Source organism: Atractosteus spatula, chromosome 1 (genome assembly GCF_055471065.1).
Source record: "Atractosteus spatula isolate fAtrSpa1 chromosome 1, fAtrSpa1.hap1, whole genome shotgun sequence".
Lineage (NCBI taxonomy): Eukaryota > Metazoa > Chordata > Actinopteri > Semionotiformes > Lepisosteidae > Atractosteus > Atractosteus spatula.
The window spans coordinates 3,396,691-3,415,727 of NC_142706.1; the positions used below are offsets into that span (position 1 = coordinate 3,396,691).

General features: G+C 47.6%; 3 protein-coding genes across 7 annotated transcripts in view; 1 reads left to right on the top strand and 2 right to left on the bottom strand.

Annotated features, from left to right (window-relative positions):
* Positions 1 to 1,563, bottom strand: part of snx25 (sorting nexin 25) — a 51,597-nt gene extending 50,034 nt beyond the window's left edge. For both annotated transcript variants that reach the window (XR_016091709.1, XM_088925964.1), the window contains exon 1: positions 712 to 1,563. Coding sequence is in view for 1 of the 2 variants with exons in the window: in XM_088925964.1 (XP_088782090.1) it covers positions 712 to 1,014 (303 nt within the window). In the remaining variant the exon portion in view is untranslated. The remainder of the gene's footprint in view (positions 1 to 711) is intronic.
* On the top strand, positions 1,281 to 13,491 carry cfap97 (cilia and flagella associated protein 97). Of its 4 annotated transcripts, none has more exons than XM_088926166.1 (5): positions 1,281 to 1,346; positions 3,909 to 4,843; positions 6,253 to 6,521; positions 12,109 to 12,259; positions 12,930 to 13,491. In XM_088926166.1, exons 2-5 carry the CDS (start codon positions 3,946 to 3,948, stop codon positions 13,034 to 13,036), a joined length of 1,425 nt encoding a protein of 474 aa, XP_088782292.1. In that variant the 5' UTR covers positions 1,281 to 1,346; positions 3,909 to 3,945; the 3' UTR covers positions 13,037 to 13,491. The 4 variants fall into 4 exon arrangements, with proteins under 4 accessions (XP_088782292.1, XP_088782353.1, XP_088782415.1 ...); XM_088926227.1 differs by lacking the exon at positions 1,281 to 1,346 and adding an exon at positions 2,325 to 2,545; XM_088926289.1 differs by lacking the exon at positions 1,281 to 1,346 and adding an exon at positions 2,545 to 2,805 and having other exon boundaries at positions 3,909 to 4,732.
* Positions 13,492 to 14,805: 1,314 nt separating this feature from the next.
* On the bottom strand, positions 14,806 to 17,440 carry slc25a4 (solute carrier family 25 member 4). The gene is made up of 4 exons (XM_088926356.1): positions 17,227 to 17,440; positions 15,845 to 16,331; positions 15,309 to 15,449; positions 14,806 to 14,986 (listed from the first exon to the last, which is right to left on the bottom strand). Exons 1-4 carry the CDS (start codon positions 17,335 to 17,337, stop codon positions 14,829 to 14,831), a joined length of 897 nt encoding a protein of 298 aa, XP_088782482.1. The 5' UTR covers positions 17,338 to 17,440; the 3' UTR covers positions 14,806 to 14,828.
* Between the last annotated feature and the right edge of the window lie 1,597 nt (positions 17,441 to 19,037).

A 19,037-nucleotide genomic window follows, 5' to 3' on the forward strand; every position in this document is an offset into this window, starting at 1 on the left:
GTATCAAAATGTTGTTGTTCTCGTTCTTGCTTTCACGATTGTCATACGAAACGATTCAAATTGAACGTTTTTTCATCATTCAATCGGGCGCTAACTCACCCTTTCCCCAGGATAAAGTTAATAGGATTCTGAAACAGAACATTGTCCCCCGGTACAAAATTGAACAGGATCATCAAGGGGTTGTATAGACGTATATGTAGCCTGTACGTTTTTTGTTTAAAGTTCGCAATTAAGTTTACTAAGTAAGCTGTGGTAAACAGGAAAAGAAGAGTCAGTATTAATGTTGGGAAAATACTTCTGTAATCTCAGAGGAACTGTATTTGCTGACATGGCGAGAAAAGACAACGAAAGGTTTCTGCCGTCCAGGGTTAGATGGTAGAATTGTGATTATTAACCAGAGGTCAGCAGTGCTCGGTGTACAAACACCACTTATTAATGAACTCCGGTTCTGTAAACAATTCTACTGCAGCTACATACTGTAACTAGGGGATATTTTAGCAGAAAACAGTTGTGTTTTAACTTCTGAAAGAAAGTTATTTTTTAAAAAAAAAAACTCGTACACTAAACCCCTCGCGTGTTCCAGCTCCCGAGCACCGATAATAATCAGTCACCGCTGATCGCCATCAAAACGTGTCAACCAGATCCGGGACACACAAAGGAAACCGAGCCATTACACGATAACGACAATGCAAATGACGCTGAGGATCTTACCATGATCTTATCAAACAGCCCCGACAGTTGCGTCCTCCTCGCCTTCGGAGGCTCAGTCCCGACGATCCCGGTGGGGCTCTGCTTTACCAGCATGGCAATCGTGCCGATGGAGACGCAGAGGAGGGCGAAGGACAGGTAGGCGAGTAGCCGGAGCAGCACCGGGGTGAGAACGAACCCCCCGCCGGCGGAGTGGACGAGCGCCGCGGCGGCGAGACCGAGCGCCGCGACGGGCAGGAGGAGCCGGGCAGGACGGGGAGACGCGTCGGGGCTGCCGCCGCCGCTGCTGCTGCCATCAGGATGCATGCTGCCTTAACTGACATTTCCTCGAAAACGACACGAAGAGGGACCTCGACCTTCTCGCGTTTAACTGTTCCTCACTCATAACACGCAGCGCGATCTGGGCACGGCGATGGGACCGGGAGAGCGGCGCCGATTACGACCAGGTGATCCGAGGAAAAACCAGTCCGACCCCGTCTGCGTAAACTCGGAGTTGCATCTTAGGACAGGCAAGCCTGTCACTATTCATGGGAAATAAAACCCTTTTTTTTTCTTTTTTAAATACCCGTAACTAGCTCTGCCTTGGAAATACGAGCACTGCGAGCGATAACCAGGTGGAAATTTTCAGTAGCAGCCAGGTAATCGTGTTCTCCTGCTATGCTATGCTATGCTATGCTATGCTATGCTTAAACAATGACCACCCGCTGAAACGCTGATTTCACCTTTTTTTTTTTCTTTTTAATCTCTCTCGGTCTGTCATGTGGCAGCGCTGAAGTCGTTCACGACCGGGGGGGGGAAAAACGCCTAACCTGAACTGTCTAACGTCCACAGCCAAAGCGAGCGACACCCATGTTTGGGTAAAACCGTAACGAGCACCTATTTCAATCCCGGCGTTTCCTGTTTCATTTCTTCTTAGTCCAACCTATTCACCAATCCGAGAGGAAACAAATGCGAAAACGCACGTAAGAGCTGCGGGCCAATCGCACCATGTGCCTTATCCTACAGCCGCCTGCTCCAGTCCTATAGAAATCCGCAGCCTGCCCCCAGACTTCAAAATGTTGTTTCCTCCCCATTGTCGTCCGTGTGCCTCCTCGAAAGCTTGGGACGGCGTCGATCTTTTCAGAGACGGTAACCTCACCACGACCCCTAGGTCCCTGTAAATGCAGAAACCTGGAGAAATTAAGGCGAAATGCTCAGTTCTTGACGAGCAAGCCTGCGCTTTGAAAGAAGACGGCTCGGGAGAGTCATAAGCGTCTAGAATTATTTAATAAAACGACATGGGTTAGGGGGGGGTGTTCAACGCTCACACTCTTTTTATACAAGGCTTGGTACACTATGCAGTGACACTCAACTTACAATAACGATGCAACTTTCCTTTTCCCCGAATCATCAGGCGTGCCGATCTGCGTTGTGTTTCTTGCGGGGATCGATCTCGTACGACCATGTGCACCCAAAACTCAGACACAGCATATCCATTCTGTGTTAGGATTACATTGCATTACAAATAAAGAAAAAACAAAGCAACCCTGTGTGTTTTTGGTACGACATGGAAATGTTTGACCTTTTTTTCTGTTTTATGTGAAGAATTTTTAATTCTCTGGAACTGCTGGATTGTCGTTTTAGTGTGTGTTTTATTTTTGGTTTGTAGTTAAAAAAAAATCCCCTGGCGTTACAGATGATATCTGCGTTACTTTTAACCATTAACCCCAGTAAGCATCATTTTTTTTCCAAGGGATCCCCACTCCCCATGTAAAACCGCGTCCGTACCTGTGCCAGACTCCGGCCGAGCGGCGCCACCTGCTGGGAGCGCCGCGGAGGTTGTCAGGAAGTGACGTTGGTTAGTAACAGCGGCTGTCCCTACCTACCTTTTTTTTTTTTGCTTGTGTGCAAAAGAGGGAGAGGGATTTGCGCGTCAGGCATGGTAAAAAAAAAACACGCATTGAAGAGGTTTTGTCCAGTTTTCTCTGCAGTGACCCTGCCGCTTGTGGTTTTTGCTGCCTTCTCTCCTTTTTTTGGGGGGGGATTGGGCCTGGCAGCGCCGGGACGCCGTGTCGCTCTTGGGCTGCACGTCTTGTAGGAGCAAAGCGATTGAGACGGGTAGGTGAGCCGAGCCGAGCCGCTACTGCACAGGGTCCGAGGCGTCACACTCCACAGAAACGGGTTTATTATGGCGTGTGCCGGTGCTCGGGGGTGTTGGCATGGGGATAGCTGCCACCGCCTGCGTTGGGCGATGCGTGTTCCCCCAGAAAACATCCGGAAAGTGCAGGAAAAGCGCAGTTGGATTTCCTTCTCTTCCCCCCCCCACGAAAGCCGAGGCAATTCTTGCCTTGTCCGAGGTTTGCAAACGAGGGGCGGGCACGTCATTGCGTGTATTGCCTCAAACCGTGTGAACAGGGCTGCCTGTCACCTTGTCCGTCTCTGAAGACGGTGAAGGTGCTCACAGCCCGATGTCATTGAGGCAGAGTCGGTGTTTGCAGCTGCCGGCCGTTCAGATCCTGCAACCAAGACGAAAGGCCGGAGCAGCAGCGGTGTGTGACTGTAAAGGGTGAAATGCCTTAATTAAAAAAAAACAACTTCGCGTTCACACGTGTTGTGTAAAGGCCAGACTCGAACCACCAAGCTGAGCGGTAGACGGAGACATCTGATCCGTGTGGGGTGCCAGTGGTCTTAGGACTTCAGCAGGGGGGAAACACGGCGTTGCGTGATGTCAGTCTCCTTGGCTCTCTTGCCCTCCCGACAGACAGTCATGCAAACTGTTCATTTCCTCTGGCTAACACCTCTGCGGTCGTCAGTGCTGGGCTGATTGAAGTTCACCTCCTTCTCAGACCCCGCATGTCACTGCCTTTCGGTCGGCTGCGACGAATCACGTACTGTACAGTACAGTCAGCGGGGTATTTTTATCCCGGCGGCGTGAGTCACTGCGCCTGGACCACTTTCCTCTTTCTCTTCAATAAACCGCGTCGGGCTGCCTGCTGCTGGCTTGAAGTCCTTCTGCTGTAGGAGACGTAGGTTTCCCGTGAGGGAAATTGTAGAAATTTGGATTTTTTTGTTTTGTTTTTGTCTCCAAAGCACCAGAATTATATACAGTATAAAGGGCACAAAAAAAGAGGAGAAGGCAGGCCATTACATTCAGTTCGTGTGTAAGGAATGTGCTGAAGCAGTGGGATACCAGGACAGTAACGCAGTCATTCTTTTCCCAGCTTTCTGAAGGACGAAAGGCAGAGCGAGGTCCCGGTCATGTACAGCCCCAAGGACTTGGAGGGGGAGGTGGACCACTCCTTCTTCGACAGCGACTTCGAAGACCCCGCCCGGGACGGGGGCGTCCGCAGTGAAGAGGAGGAGCCCCCGGAGGCCCGGGCTCGAGGAAGACCGGGATCGGCCCCGGGCAGAGAGAGCTCCTCCGAGGAAGAGAGGGGTAAGAGCGGAGGTCCCCCGTCCGGCGCCTCCTCTCCGCTCTCCTGCGGCGCCGGGTCCGAGCCGGAAAGAGCCCCCGGGAGCCGGCTAACGGTCCCTGTCCCGGCCCGGATCGCGAGCGTGTCCTCGGGCGAGGGAGAGGACGAGGGCGGCTCCAGCAGGAGTGGGGAGGACAGCGAGGAAGAGGGGCCGGGGCCGGAGCCGGCGCCCCCTCGGTGCCGATCGGCCCACCACGGGGGCCCGAAGAAGGCCGGCGGAAAGTTCCGGACCCACAGCCCGTCCCCGTCCTCCTCCTCCGAGTCGGAGGGCTCGAGCGGCGAGTCGGGGGGCCACGCCCATGGAGCCCCCCCGCGGCGGAGGCCCGCCGGGCTGCTGTCGGTGTCGTCGCCCAGGCGCCGCGCGAAGCTGGGCGCAACCAGCGGGAGGGACAGGCTCCGGCTCCCGGAGGAGTCCGAAGACACCGTCACGGACGTGACTCCCTTGTCCACCCCGGATATCAGCCCCGTCCAGTCCTTCGATCTGGCCCTGGAGAAGAAAGGGGCCGGGAGGCAGGAGAACCTGAGCCTGGATCTCTGTGGGGAGCTGGGAGATCTGGGCTCTGAACAAGAAGGTGAGAAGAGCTTCCCAAAGACAGGCCGAGCCTCGCTAGAGTCTGATGTGGGTGCTAGGCATGGCCACAAGGTCTTAAATGATGCCATGGATCTTAATCGGCTTCTTAAAGGTACTTTTCTGTGTTCTGTTGTTTCCCCAATCCTCAAATTTGAAATCGCGATCGCTCGGCCCTTACGTGTGTCTTGGTTTATTTGTTACTGGGTGCTCAGATCTGGAAAACGAATCGGTATCTCTTGATCTCCAGTAGGGCAGTTCCTTAGTCGCCTGACTCGCGTCTTCAAGACCTTTTTTTTTATGGTCAGTTTGTTTAGCGGTTTTTCAGGGAAAATAATTTTACGCGGTACCCTATACGATAACGAACAGGTGTGAACAGTCGTTCAGACCTCTTTAAAAATGTTGCTTGCACATTGACGCGTCTTCTGCGCGTCCGGGAAAAGAGCCACTTGCAATCAGGAATGCTGCTGTATCCGTATGCTACTGATATCTGGGAAGGAACAACTAAAGGTTTATTCCGTGCTAAAAGGAGAAGAAACGTCGTGTTTCTTTTCTTCTCTTTTCAGCGGGGAATAAACCTTTACTTGTTCCTTTGCAGCCTGCGCATGCTGACGCAGCCCCCTGCGTGAAATCTGGGAACACGGTCTCGTTCGTCCAGAGTACCGGTGAACCAGCCAGAAGCTCTCCCTTAGGATGTTGCTGATCTTCACCGCTTGAGTGCTGATTATTTTAGAAGAGATGCTGACAGGACTGGCACTGGGACTCGAGCCCGTGCCCGGTTGACTAGGTGCGTGGGCGGGTTTCTCCGTGCCCTGGCACGCAGCTGGCGGAGTGCTGCCAGTGATGCGCGGGGAGAAGCCAGCGAGGGCTCTCTGGGCTCTGCAGTGCGGGGACCCCTGCAGCCAGCGGGACGTTTGCAGTGCCGTCGGCGAGCACCGCGAGTCCAGCACCTTGCTCGTCCTCCCTCCCTTCCTGCTCGCTAGTCACTGTGATGACTGATGTAGCGTGATGTACGAGGTAATAAGTACTGGTTGTGCAGCGGACGTTTCACTGCAGAGATGTTCCAACGTGATCTGCGTGCAGAGTTAACGAGCAGTGTTTGTCAGTAAAACTGTCGAAATTGAAAGGAATATTTCTGTTGGATTAAAAGAGATGTGTTCACGAGCCTGCTTGCTTGCAAAGTCATAGGGCCGCATCACATCGCAGGAAGTTTTGTTGCCCTATTCTGATATCGCAGAACATGGCGCTACGCAAGCCTGGAAGTTTTGACTATTTTGTGATGTAAATTGGAGGTTTTACAAGGAACTGCGTACATTTTACATTTACTGTGGTTTGAAATGCACTCATCTAACCCCAAAATATAAAAACAGCGTTGCAGTTCCCCTTGAAAAACACAAAATGGCTTCTGGGTGCTTTCATAACAGTTAGTGATTAATTCTTAATGTTAAATCTACATGTACGAATATCCATCCGTGCATTCTATACCCTGAATTTCATTGCGGTTCTCCTGTCTTTTCCGGGAAGCTTTTATGAGCCTAGAAAGGAAGGCGGAGAGGAGTCTGGTGATTGATTGTCCTCCCGGACAACCCCGAAGGAATTTCTCCTTCAGCAACGAGGAGGTGCGGCGCATCGACGGCGAGAACCAGAGGCTGCTGAGGGAGCTGTCCAGGCAGGCGCTGAAGCCCAGGGGCAGAAACAGCCCCGCCAGGAAACCGGCCAGCCCCCCCGGGAAGCTGTACCACAGCGCCCTCAACAGGCAGCGCGAGCAGCAGCGCATTGAGAGGGAGAACATGGTGAGGAGCTCGGGCTGCCCCCGAGGGCGGTCTTTTTTTGTCTCGGGACCTTCGAGTGTGCCTGCCCTCTTCATGTTTGTTTTGTCCAGGTGCTGCACTTTGCTCTCACTGGGTCAGTTAGTGTCCCTGACTTGTCCCTGTGTTTTTGCACACCCCCGGGATGGAGGGGTGTCCAGCCCGGAATGTGCTCCTGCCATGAACCTGTGTTTCCAGGCGGCCACGCCCCTTACCTGGAATAAGCCACTTTGGGGAAATAGGATACTGGAGGTCAGAGGTGGCCATGCACAGTATCAAGTTCCCTTCATCCACCTATGACCAATACACAATGCCCTTCTCATTCTGGTGCCTCTGTCTCTAGGATTACTTGGTAGTTGCGTATCTCCTCTGGAGGTTTAGACCTCCATGTCCTTTATGAGTGTAAGTAAATGGTTGTGCTGTGGCACTCGGTCAGTATATCATAGATTACAACAAGTGCAGTGCTGTCATCGACAGGTTTTGAGAGTATCCCTACGAAGCAGGTCACGCAGCGTTTTGCAAGTCATGCACTGGGTTTTGCACAGTGTTGACGGGAAAATCGCTATTCCAGAGGCATTGCATGAAGTTGAATGTGAAACGGAATCAAAACAAATTAGACACAAATGTATATTAAAAATCGAGCCGAGTTGCAATTCTGCAGACCTGCTGTTAACTCTGCAGCGCACTAGTTAGAAGATTTAGGAGACATGATCCAAGTGTGTTCGTTTATTTTGTATTTGTGGCACCTTGCAGCCCTTTATATTCTTCTGTAATTCAGGGACTAATTGCTTGTTCCTCAGCTCCATTAGTATTGAAAAGTCTTTATTCGTTTAACAGGTGCCTAAGTAAAGTCTTTTTGAAGTGGTCCAGAGCTCCATGAGAGCAGTGTTTGTGTCTGTGTGTATTGCTACATTTATCCATTTCTGAGTTGCTGTAGTAGCTAATGATACTGTGCCAAGAAGTAATTACAGGTTGGACATATTGCGAATGGCCCTCAAGTGTGACTTGTTTGTTTTGTTTTTTTATGTTGCCATATGACTTCATCCAGGCTCTTTGAAATGAGACAGAATTTTTATAACTGCCCTTAAACAGAATGGAAATAATATGAACGTTAAGCTTTGTAGGTTTCTGAAAGAACTGTTGCTTCTTAATTACCATGTGCAGTCATCTTAACTCTGATATCTTGTTCACTCTTTCTTCCATTGAGCAATGGTCTGCTCAGTATTCCCAATGAGTTTTTTTAGCTGTGAGGATGACCATTTTTTCCTAAATTAAGCAACAGCATTTGATTTTGCAGAAGTTCAGCGCTTGATTTAAAAAATGAATGTAATTCCCTATAAGGGGGTTGGTGTATTCCTGTTCTTAAAGTCTCTCTCTGGTTGAACATGAAGTTGTACAGTAACTTCTTTAAGGGATGCGGTGGCTCAGGATCTGCACCTGTGGCTGGAAGGCTGCCGGTTCTTTCCTGCGGCCAGCAGAGGAATCCGACTCCGTTGGGCCCCTGAGCAAGGCCCTTAACCCCAAGCTTCTCTCCCTGTCTTTGTGTCTCATGGAGAGCAAGTTGGATATGTGAAAAGACAAAATCTTTTTTTTTCCCTCATATATAACTGTTGAACTGTTCCAAGAGGAAGAGTTTAATTTAGGCCAGCAGGTGGAGCTGCAGGTCTGCTTTGTCAGTGGCTGCGCTTGAAAAGCTGGAGGAGAGCAGTGTTACATGTAGGCTCTCTTTGAGGTCACTGGTCAGTGCTTTAGCATTATTATTGTTCTGTATTGTCCAACACCTGCTGTATGCTGAAATGCTTTATGATATATGTACACACCTACATACAATACATATGGTATTACAGACATTTCCAATAAATTAACAATAGCTTATTTAACAGGTGTTTATAAACTTATCAATATAATATTAAATATTAGTGGGCAAACAATTTATTGATATCTACCTGCCATTTTTGGAGACAATACACACAATGTGACCTACTGACATCTTGTACTGATGTAATATGTGTAATAAAAATGTCTGATATAATTATCTATCTTAGAATTTGACACGGATGTTGTTAAAGAGCTGCAATCCAAATCTGAATTCTGGTTTCTTTTCTCAGTGCAAGAGGAATGTTGTGGGAATTTGGCCTGTTTCTTATTGAGTCATTATTTGGGGGGGAAAAAAGGTCCTTTTTTTTAAACTATTGACAAAATAGCTTTCCAATGGGAGAGGTTGAAAGATCTCATCGATAGGAAAATATCTGACTGAACACAAAGTCTTGCCCTCAATTTGGCAGTCAAACAGTAAGAAGTAGCAGACGTCCTTCATGTAGATAGACATTCAACTTAGCCAATACTTTCTCTTATTGTCTGAGGGGACCTGCCTCTGTGCTTCATACTCTGCACGTGAGTTTAGATAAGTCCTGTTTAAAAACTGAGATGCCCTCTCCTGTGAGGTGTCTGTCTTTTCTTGATGTGAACACATCTGCAAATTCTATATTAAAACAGTTGATCCAGTAACCTAGACCCTGTGACTGGAGACATTAAACCATGTAGAGCTGTTTGATATATTGGAATAAATTGTTAGAATTGGGGAAAAATGTCGCTTGTTGGGGCTGGCTGTGAACATGGAGTATGCTGTATGTTTTCTGTGTCTGTGGTCATAGAGGGTTTTACTAAACCCGAAGCCCCAGTTCTCATTCATTTTGCAGGACTGGTAAAGCCACACGAGTGAGCTCAATCGGTAGAAGAACGTAACTAGAGGAAGTTCAGAGCAGTGAAAGTAGAGAAGGCTCAGCAGAAATAGATGACAACAGGTGCTCGGAGCACAGCAGTCAGCTGACAGCACAGGGGCACAGCCCTCGTTGAACCTCAGAGATCCTGCCACTGCGTGCCAAACTTCAGTGACAAAGAAATAAAGCGTTAGATGTTTTATGTACTGCTTCTAAGCAATATTATTATAAATGCCCTGATCTGTTGGGGGTTGTTTACATCTGCCTTGGTAGCAGCGAGCTCCTCAGTTCGATCCGTGTGTGAAATGGTCTGGAGACTGTTCTGCACTTGATCTCTATACTTAGGACAGGGTAACCAAATACTGTCTGTGATCGTTTTTATTCTCTGGTCCCAAGTGGAAGCGTTTTTAGTTCCTGAGGTTTGCAGTGGGGGGCTGTGGAACTGATGGCTTGTGAAGTTCAGTCCTTCCGTAGAATTGTGCGCGTTTCACGATTTCAGATGCGTCCGGATCGCTGTGAGTCAATCGTCTCAAACAGCGGCAGCCACACATCTGCGGAAGGGGCCGTCAACACAGACGTGAAGTCACTTTAATTTTCCATCGCTGCAGTCACCTTACCTTTTAATCCCTATCCTGTCCCATACAAAAAACACAGGCAATCACCAAAGTAGTTAGAGACAAGAAAGGTCCCGGACAACTGCCTGTTCGGCCTGACTTGCTTATTGGCTAGCTAGAAACTCGCTGATGGCAGGGTCCGAGGGTCTTGTCCAGCTGCTTGTCTCCGGGCTCTTCGCTCTGCGGGGTGTTTGTCTGCTGTGAGCCGTGCCTGGCCATGTCAGTGGCTTTGGGGGTTTGGCACGCGGTCGCCGTTGGATGAGCTCTTTGTCCTCGCAGGGCTCTCTCTGTAAACGGTGCCCGTCTTGCAGAGTACATGCTGTACACGAAGACGGGCCGCAGTGTGCTGGGCTCCCCCTCCCCTGCCCTGCCCTGCCCAGATCCCACCCAGCCCCACGGGCAGTCCTGCACACGGCAGTCCAGGATGGGAGCGTGCAGACAAGTGAAAATACCGGGGGGATTTATCAAGTTACTCGAGTCCTTGAGATGAATTTAAGATATAAAACAATCTTTGTGGTATTCCAGCGCTGACGGCGGCCGTGTGCACGAGTGTGATGTTCCCGCTCCGTGCTCCTTTAAATTTACATCCAGAAACATCTGACTGCTGATCGTGTTTACTTTTTGGGGGGGTTATAATCATAAAAATCTCACGTAGCTGCGGTTGTACATGTGTAACTTCCCACCCAAAAATAAAGACGCACTTCATCCTTACATTTAACACGGTTACAGTGTGTGAGCAGGGACATTCCTGAGTGTGAAGAATGGCCTGTTGACCGCCTCAGACTTCAAGATGTTCACACGAGGGGAGGAAGGCCCCTAACAAGCCTAAACGTTACCGAGCGAGGTCTTTATAATGAAACGATTATGCAATTCCGCTCTCTGGACACCGTGTGACTGAGTGTTGCGCATGCCGGTGATGTGACATTTGGAGACTGTGCTTACATTTCACATTTAGGAATGGTACAACTTTATCCCTCGGCTATTTTGAGCTGTTAGTGCTTCCTAGGGCTTCTGCTTACCCAGGTATTTCCATTTGACGCTGAACAGATCAGTCCTAGTCCTACTCCCCGTGACGCTTTGAGTAGCAGCCAGCTATTATTTTAACACTTAAGCGGGACAGGTTTTATCTAAACCTTTATTATCTCTTACATGAGGGCACGACAGCTTCAGCTGGTGTTCATATGACATTCATCCATCTCTCCTACAGAGTGGGTGGAGCTTGATGTACTTTCCTTGACATCATTTTGAGATTTGATTGCCAAACTTCGAGTATCTGATTTTATTTTTCCAGCTTCAGTATGTTCAGTTTTTTTTGTTTTTATATTTGACCTTGTGCACTTGAACGGAAGAGTTGAATAAGCTTATGCCCATGAAAGCGAAGCACTGACAAATAACACGTTTTGCACCGAGCTTGGAAAAGTTTTAAGCCCGCTTGGATGTTTGACCATCCTTTTGAAAGCACGTTTAGCTTAACTGTGGGATATGTTTCAGATTTCCATGATTTCCCCTCCTGTAAAAATGACTTTTTCCACAATGGCACTTGTACAAGAGAGGCATGTGATTAAAAAGCAGCTCTTGAGAGCCTGCTGAGAGGCTCCAGTATGACTTTACTGTGGCAAGGTCATGGCAGTAGGCCACAGAGCGCCTGTGAATGGAGCAGAGTTCAGGGCAGGCTTGTGCCTCAGTGGTCCACAGCCAAACGCAGGCGCTTCAAAGATCAACTTATGGTAGCCGTGTAGAACCATAAGGTTGTCATAGAATGAGCGAGAGAAGCAAGCATAAATAGTTGTACCAATTATTAAGCTTGGTGGTGTGTGTTTATTTTTATGAGTCCATAGAAGTGTAAGGAGCAATAGAAAACCTTAGAAAATATATAAACTTCCACCTGACAGGGTGTTCGGAAATGGTTGTATAATTATCAAGTAATTATAGACTCTTAATTAGTGAATAAGATTGTTGGAGATGGCTGATAACATTTGTGACTGTAAGGAGTATATATGCTAGTTTGTTTTTAGTGTCGCCAAGCAGATTCATATCATTCAGCTCAGAACAGAATGTGAAGATAGATGCAGTGCCATGTACCTACATTATTTGTATATGTTGTATACGTTCTGCAGATTTGCAGTGTTCTGCACAGCTGTGGAACAGTTCCCTGGCTTAAGCTATGCATGGTTGCAATGCTTGAAGAAGTTGTTGATTTTGCTGAATGTAAAAAAAAACTCCCTCGTCTGTTTTTAGGCTTTCCTGAAAAGACTGGAGTCCGTGAAGCCCACCGTGGGGATGAAGAGATCCGAGCAGCTGGCAGACTACCAGCGGCAGACCAGATACCTGGGTACAGGGTTGTCCACCAAATTTGACAGGTCCCCCAGCAGCAGGGCAGCCTCCTCAGGTAAGCTCACTAATCAAGACTGGACACTGTGTCTAAAGCCATGTCTACCTAACCAGAACTGGAAATGTCTCCTCATTGTGAACTGAAAATGCTCATAGCATAGCAGTTGAATTCCTGTTCAGTTACACCCATCCCTTGATTTCTGAACACCCAGATTAAGAAGTTCCGCTGTAAAGAAGCAGCCACTTCCATAACTTCTTTTGTATACTTACGAAGAGATTTTCAACGAAGGAGTGTCCTTCACAGCCTCACAGCCTGACCTCTCACAACACAGGTCCTCAGTGTGTCTGCACTCTTAGAGCTGTTATACATTTTGTCTTCTTTATCTCAACTGCTACACTAGGGCCAATATTGTAACCATCATGAACAAGACACCATGTTCTTACTTTGATTCATGATTCTACGACGCTGGTTGATTTTCTAAACCTCGAGAATTAAGTTACTGAGGATTTAACATGTGAAGTCGTTGAAATTTTTTCTTTTGGTTTACAACTTCTCACCTTGCTAACAGTTTTCCGGGAACCAAATACGTTCATAAATTGACAGATGAGTGTTTGTTTTTTTTATTGAAGCTGTGTAAAGGAACTTGTGCTGCCTTAGTCATGTGTGAAAGCCAGTGCCAACAGACCATTCTCTGGGCTGAGTTTGCTGGTCTTTTTCTGTGCTGTAGGCAAGCCCTCAAGACCATGTAGTGCCTCAGGTGCTCGCGGTACCAGACCAGCCTCCACCACGTCCAGATCCAGCAGGGCTGCTGAGCCCAGAACAGCTTGGTCCTAATCTCCGCTCCATACCTCCGTGCTGTTTGCTGCATGCTGAACACGGCTCGTATTCTGCAGTACATCACGCAAGTCTCGTTGAGCTTTGGTCAAAGTGGACAATGCAGTATCTGAATTGCTCAGACCTTGAAAATATCCTAATCGAGCTCAGAACAAATAGGCTATCGATATTTTGGTAAGAGTTGAGCAGTAAATTTTGTGTTTGTGTGAGGTAGTGTGACATCTGTGAGGAGATTTGTAAATCCGTGGACCAAAATTGTAATCCACTGAATACGTCTTAATTTCTAATTTCTATCTTTGTGGCAGAAGATTTATATTTTATATTGTGGCCAAAATGTATTGTTACTGTTTGTCAATAAAGCTTCTATTTCTTAGCTTTTAAAAGAAGCAACAGACTCTTGTTTATGTACTGTACATACAAATAATGATATTAAAAAAATGAAAATAGTTTGAAATGTGTGTGGAACCTAAATTAACTGGACGTTTACATCTCTCGCCTTTACATGGATTGTGTAGGAAAACATTTTGTGGGTTTTTGCTTGGTTGTAATACTCACTGAATACCATCTGTGTGGCAGGGGTTTTCAGCCTGTTTCAGCTAAGGAAAACCCTATTGCACCCTCTCCATTATGCCAACCCCAGTTTAAATACAAAATCAAATTCTAGTTGATAAATAATGCTCATCACGCACATCATGTAGGTCTGCTTCTCACACATTAAGAGGTATTAAGAAAGAAAGAAATGCTGTTTCTTCATGCGTGGATTTTCATGCCTCAGCAGTTTGACGATGTGCTGCTGAATGAAGTCCACTAGGAGTGTTGATCATAAACATCCCCAAACTGCTGGATGGGGTTTGAGGATCAGTAGGGATCCAAATAAAAAACCATAGCATGTGAAATGATCTGAGCTGTGTTGATAAGCACAGCTCATTCATAAATGTATAATTTAAGATGATGACGAGCAGAGGGTGACTGGATCGTGGCCACTCAGTGTCAGTACGGTTGAAATATGATTTTGTGCAGAACTAGAGGCACCTAGAAAGTCATTGCATTACTTGAAAGCAACAAGTAAATATGCTTGAAATTATAAGAGGAAAACCAAGCCCATCACTGTAAAGGACAATTGCATTATGAACCTTCTGTTTTGTTCACTACCCCAGAAACGGTTGGTTTAACGAACATCCCACATAGCATTAAAGTAAAATATATTCCGCAGCTGTACAAGACGTATTGAAATACGTCTTCGTTCAAAAAGCAAACTGGGTCCATGTCTGTTTTACTCGCTCACCCCTTCCCAGAGTCCAGGGCAAATCCTGAATGATGACCCGGAGAAAACAGTTCAGACAGCCGGACACAGCAGCCTTTTAATCTCATAGTAAAAGAACACATTGGATTGTCAGCCCCATTTGGAAAAAAAAAAGAAAGATAAATACCGCTGTAAAAAAATCGGTATAAAATAAATGAATACAGTAGGATTTTTAGACATTCTGTACTGTCTTTTCTTTTCCAAATGGAAATTCACTTTCTGTGTTTAGCTCAGAAACATCCAGGACTGAAGGACCCATATTGCACAGAATTTCGTGGTGATATGTTCAGACTGGAAGAGACGTTGGGTCTATTACCTACATGCCTCTACCTGTTGTGCTACCCCAGCTTTGCCACCTGGATCTCGTCTTTGTGTGGTTGGTGCAGAGCATGAACACCACCCTCTTCCTCCTCCTCAAGGTCGCTGCCCTTTCAATCAGTTTCAGCACAGCACGACACAACTGAACTTCGGTGCAACTGCATTTAATACTTAGACAACTTTCTTAATTTCATCGTACAGTACTAATACGAAAGCACCACCCATGCCTCTCAAGACGTTCGACCAGGCACCCTTGAAGAATGCCTTGGGCCCTTCGTCTTTTGCAATCTTTTTCCAGCAGTCGATTGTGCCCTTGTACATAATGTCAGCTGTCGAAAAAAAAAAACAATACACTTATGAATCAAATTATCAAGCATTTTAGCTAACCTCTTCATTCAAAGTTAAACTTAAAGCACAGAACCCCACATATAAATGAATTTTGGACCGTATGCAGCAAATTCTGCCTTTAAAATCAAATACAAAATCGAGGGTATGATGAGTCTATGGGTTTGCACAACAAGCATATCTAATCATGATAAATCCGTTTTTTGTTACTTCTTGTAATAATTTATCGGTGTACAGATCGCGTCTGACGTGATCACTTTTATAAGTATTGCGTACGAATGATCCTTATACTATCAAATAGCTCACCTCCTTTCCGGCCTGACTGCATCATCATACGACGTCTGACGGTGTCGAAGGGGTATGACACCAAGCCGGAAACAGCGGTCACGGTCTGCGCAATCATCCAGCTGATGATGATGTGCACGTTTTTGGGATCCGGCATCATGCCTGAAAACACAAGGACAATGAAAATGAGTCGTTTGTAACAACATTTAATTTATGTTTCCAGTTGTACTCTAGATTGTAGAGTCCAAAAACAGCAAACTGGATGAAATGCCCTTTGAGTGATCCCAGCAGCCTTAAACGACGCGACAATACATTCAAGCAACCCGCTTTCCCCCGTCTCTAACGTCGTGTGTTGCAAAGAAGCTTCTAAGAAATGTAGATTTTCCTTCTTCGTACAACTTGGCGTTACAGCGGTGCCATGAAACGTGTGGTTTTCCGGGAATATAAAGTCTGGGTAGGTGCGTAAACGCAGCAGCTACCGTTCCCCCGCCAGGTGCTCACGAAAAAAGCACAGGCTCACATTAACACCCCCCTGTACTATTTCCACTCGCTATTACCTTTAGCAGTGTCGTAGATGCCGAAGTACGCGGCTCGGTAAATGATGATTCCCTGGACTGAAACGTTGAACCCGAGGTACAGACCCCGCAGGCCGTCAGACTTGAAGATCTTGGTGATGCAGTTGCCCAGGCCGCTGAACTCCCTCTCGCTGACGCCCTTGCCCACGTCGGCGGCCAGCCGGGTCCGGGCGAAGTCCAGCGGGTACACGAAGCACAGCGAGGTGGCCCCGGCGGCGCCGCCGGACGCCAGGTTCCCGGCGAAGTAGCGCCAGAACTGTGTCCGCTTGTCGACGCCTCCGAGGAAGACCGTCTTGTACTTGTCCTTGAAGGCGAAGTTCAGGGCTTGGGTGGGGAAGTAGCGGATCACATTGGCCAGATTGCCTCTCCAAAAGGAGATAAAGCCCTGCTCTTTGGGGATCCGCACTACACAGTCTATGATCCCTTTGTACTGTTTCTCCACGGAGATCTGCCTGCTTGCGTGCTGGACCTGGAGGCAAACAAACAGATACAACAAAGATCAGTATCCCCTCCAGCCGCGGGATTAGCAAACAGCACCTCCGGGCGTCAGGTCGATGAGGAAGATGAGGAGTCTCTCATGGCTGCTCTCCTAGGAGGTGTTTTCCCACAATGTCTGTCTCCGATGAGAAATCTTTCTAAACCATTCTGTTGAGTTGTTTTGTTTTGTTTTGTTTTTGGACTGTTAGGGGGCAGTTACGCACGGGCAACTCCCTGCTCTTGAGCTCCCTAACACTTCACATATTATGTCATTCAAGGGCTGAGGTTGTGCGCGTAATGGCGAGGGGCTAATTTTAGGAGCGCACACGGAGCGAGCGAGTGAGGTTTATCCGGTGTCAGAAGACTCGCTAAGGAGAATCCAGCTTATGTCCGTAATTCCCTGACAAAACAGGACTTGCTCGGAAAATGCGTTAGGTCCAGCTCCCATCGAATAAACACATTTTCACCTACTTCCAAAAGCGAAAACAAACCCGGCACAAAACAAGCGCAGATAAAATAAAGTTAACACAACGTCTGAATTGAGACGCTGCGACAAAGACGCAGCACCATGGAGAGCGAACATATTATGGGACTAAAAAGGGACGTTTCCTTATGGAACGAGTGGGAGACGTCTTTGGAGTATTTATAGACATTATTCTGCAAGGCGTTCTTCACTTGTCTAGCAAGAAAGCCCACAGAAAAAAAAATGTTTGGTGTTAATGGGTTTCATTCATCGCTCCGCCGCTCGGCTGAAGAGCGCTCGCTGCCGGTATTTAACGCCTGGACACCTGTTGAGCGCCGATGACCGCACACGCCTCCAGGAAAGCCGCCGAGCGCCGCGCTCACATGCCCCTGCGCCCCCAGCTCCAGCTCGGAGACTGCCTCACCTGCAGCAAGAGCTTCACTCTCTCGATGGGGGCGACGGCGGTCTTGGAGATGGCCGCCGCAATGCCGCCCGCCAGGAAGTCCTTCAGAAAGCTGACCACTGCGTCCGTCATCGCGAAGCCCCTCTGTGCCAGATATAGGTCAGGTTACACACTGCGCCCTTCTCCACTCAGCAACCCGCCGGCAGATGGGTGTCCCTTCAAATGAACGATGGCTTCCCCTCGTCCCTAATATATCCAGCCTGTCTATCGCGAGACAGGGGGGTACTGGGAGTCCCGCTGGCCAAAATCAGATTGGTGCGGCTGAATAAATTTCCCAGGTCACAGTTCAATGCAAACGCCATTTTTATTAAAGAAAGTTCAGCGCTGTACCCCCGGGGACATTTAAAGGGCAAATTAAAAGTTGAACCTGCGTCCCGTCAACCCTGAGCACTGCAACTTTCAGGAATTTCTGAGACATCGTAACGCATTTCATAACGCCGGAGAACTGCTCAGCCATCGATTGCGGGCGACACAGTCTCAGTGTGTCTGTGAAGTAAAACTAGATGTCAAGAAACATAGAAGTAAAGTAGAGCAGAGCCACTCGCACATTTGTCATTTGCTCGCCCGTGTTTAGAAGTCAGCTGTTCAGCGTTGTTCTCTTACAATTTAAGAGCGGAGAATTTAAAGAAAAGAAATCAGGTATGGTATTCAATAAAAAGAAGAAGCATACAGTTCGAAGGGCGAAACGCTTATTTGCAATTATGAATTCATTCACTTCAGAAACACTCGAACATTTCCCGGGTAGAACATCTGGAGACACTGGTTATCAGATCATGTAACTGTCCACTTGCACATGGCCCTGTTTTATACTGTGGCCGTATGAATGACATTCCAGGTTTGAATGTATCTCATATTATTTACACATTGCTTCAACGTTTTTTTATTATACCGGCGTGTTTTATGTTTCACCGGCAACAATACAAACATATAATCTCAGATCAAATCGATCCGGACATAAAGGTGACATTGACTTTTAGTATACCGTCATGGGGGTGGTCTTGTCTGGTGTCTGAGGCCCCTACAGTGTGAAAACGAAGAACCATTTATTTACATTAATTGCTGGCAGTCTCTCAAGTTCTAGCATATCAAGGGAGTCTGGTGATCGAAAAGTTAGAGAGCTCAGCAACGATATTGAAACGAATCCATCGGCCGAACCGAAGTTTGAACAGTGTGTCACAGGGGGGCGAGATCGGAGAACACGCGTACCGGAAGAAAGGAGGGACATTTCATCACCGATCGTTTTTAAACTTGACCTCCTACCAATGTTGCCGTGGCGTCACGAAGGCCGGCGAACCACTTTCATAGTGATAAAATTCGTTTACATCCATTTACGCATGTGAAGACTTTTACTGCGTAAACTTTAAGAACTTTTAGAATGTTGACCCGCCGTTTCTGAATGACTGAATTACTTTCAATAAGAATCTTTATGGGTCGATTTACAACATCAAGGAAAATCGCCACTCGAGTCCCCGCGAGGTTTAAGACGGTAATCTCTCACAGAAAACAAAAGCATGACGTCCGGAGACGATCATGGCACACGGGCGCTTTGCCGCTAACGTTTCTTCTTGAACCTCGGGGCTGTTGCAAACATCCCAGGCTGTCTGTAGCCACAGCAGCGCCAGTCCTCCAACTGTGAGAGGATGGGGATTGCTTGAATGAATACACCTGATTTCCCTTTCCTGACAGGTCACGGCACAAAGCAGGTATTTCACCTCCATGCACGCTTCATAGTGTTTTGTTGTACTTTCAGCAGAAGCCTGGCTGGGACGTTC

Coding starts and splice junctions, on each gene's coding strand:
- cfap97 (XM_088926166.1), top strand. CDS start 3,946: ATGTACAGCCCCAAGGACTTGGAGGGGGAGGTGGACCACTCCTTCTTC. Junction 4,844..6,252: donor TCTTAATCGGCTTCTTAAAG/GTACTTTTCTGT, acceptor TTTTCCGGGAAG/CTTTTATGAGCCTAGAAAGG. Junction 6,522..12,108: donor GCATTGAGAGGGAGAACATG/GTGAGGAGCTCG, acceptor GTCTGTTTTTAG/GCTTTCCTGAAAAGACTGGA.
- slc25a4 (XM_088926356.1), bottom strand. CDS start 17,337: ATGACGGACGCAGTGGTCAGCTTTCTGAAGGACTTCCTGGCGGGCGGC. Junction 15,450..15,844: donor CATCTACGACACTGCTAAAG/GTAATAGCGAGT, acceptor TTGTGTTTTCAG/GCATGATGCCGGATCCCAAA. Junction 14,987..15,308: donor GCAGTCAGGCCGGAAAGGAG/GTGAGCTATTTG, acceptor TTTTTTCGACAG/CTGACATTATGTACAAGGGC.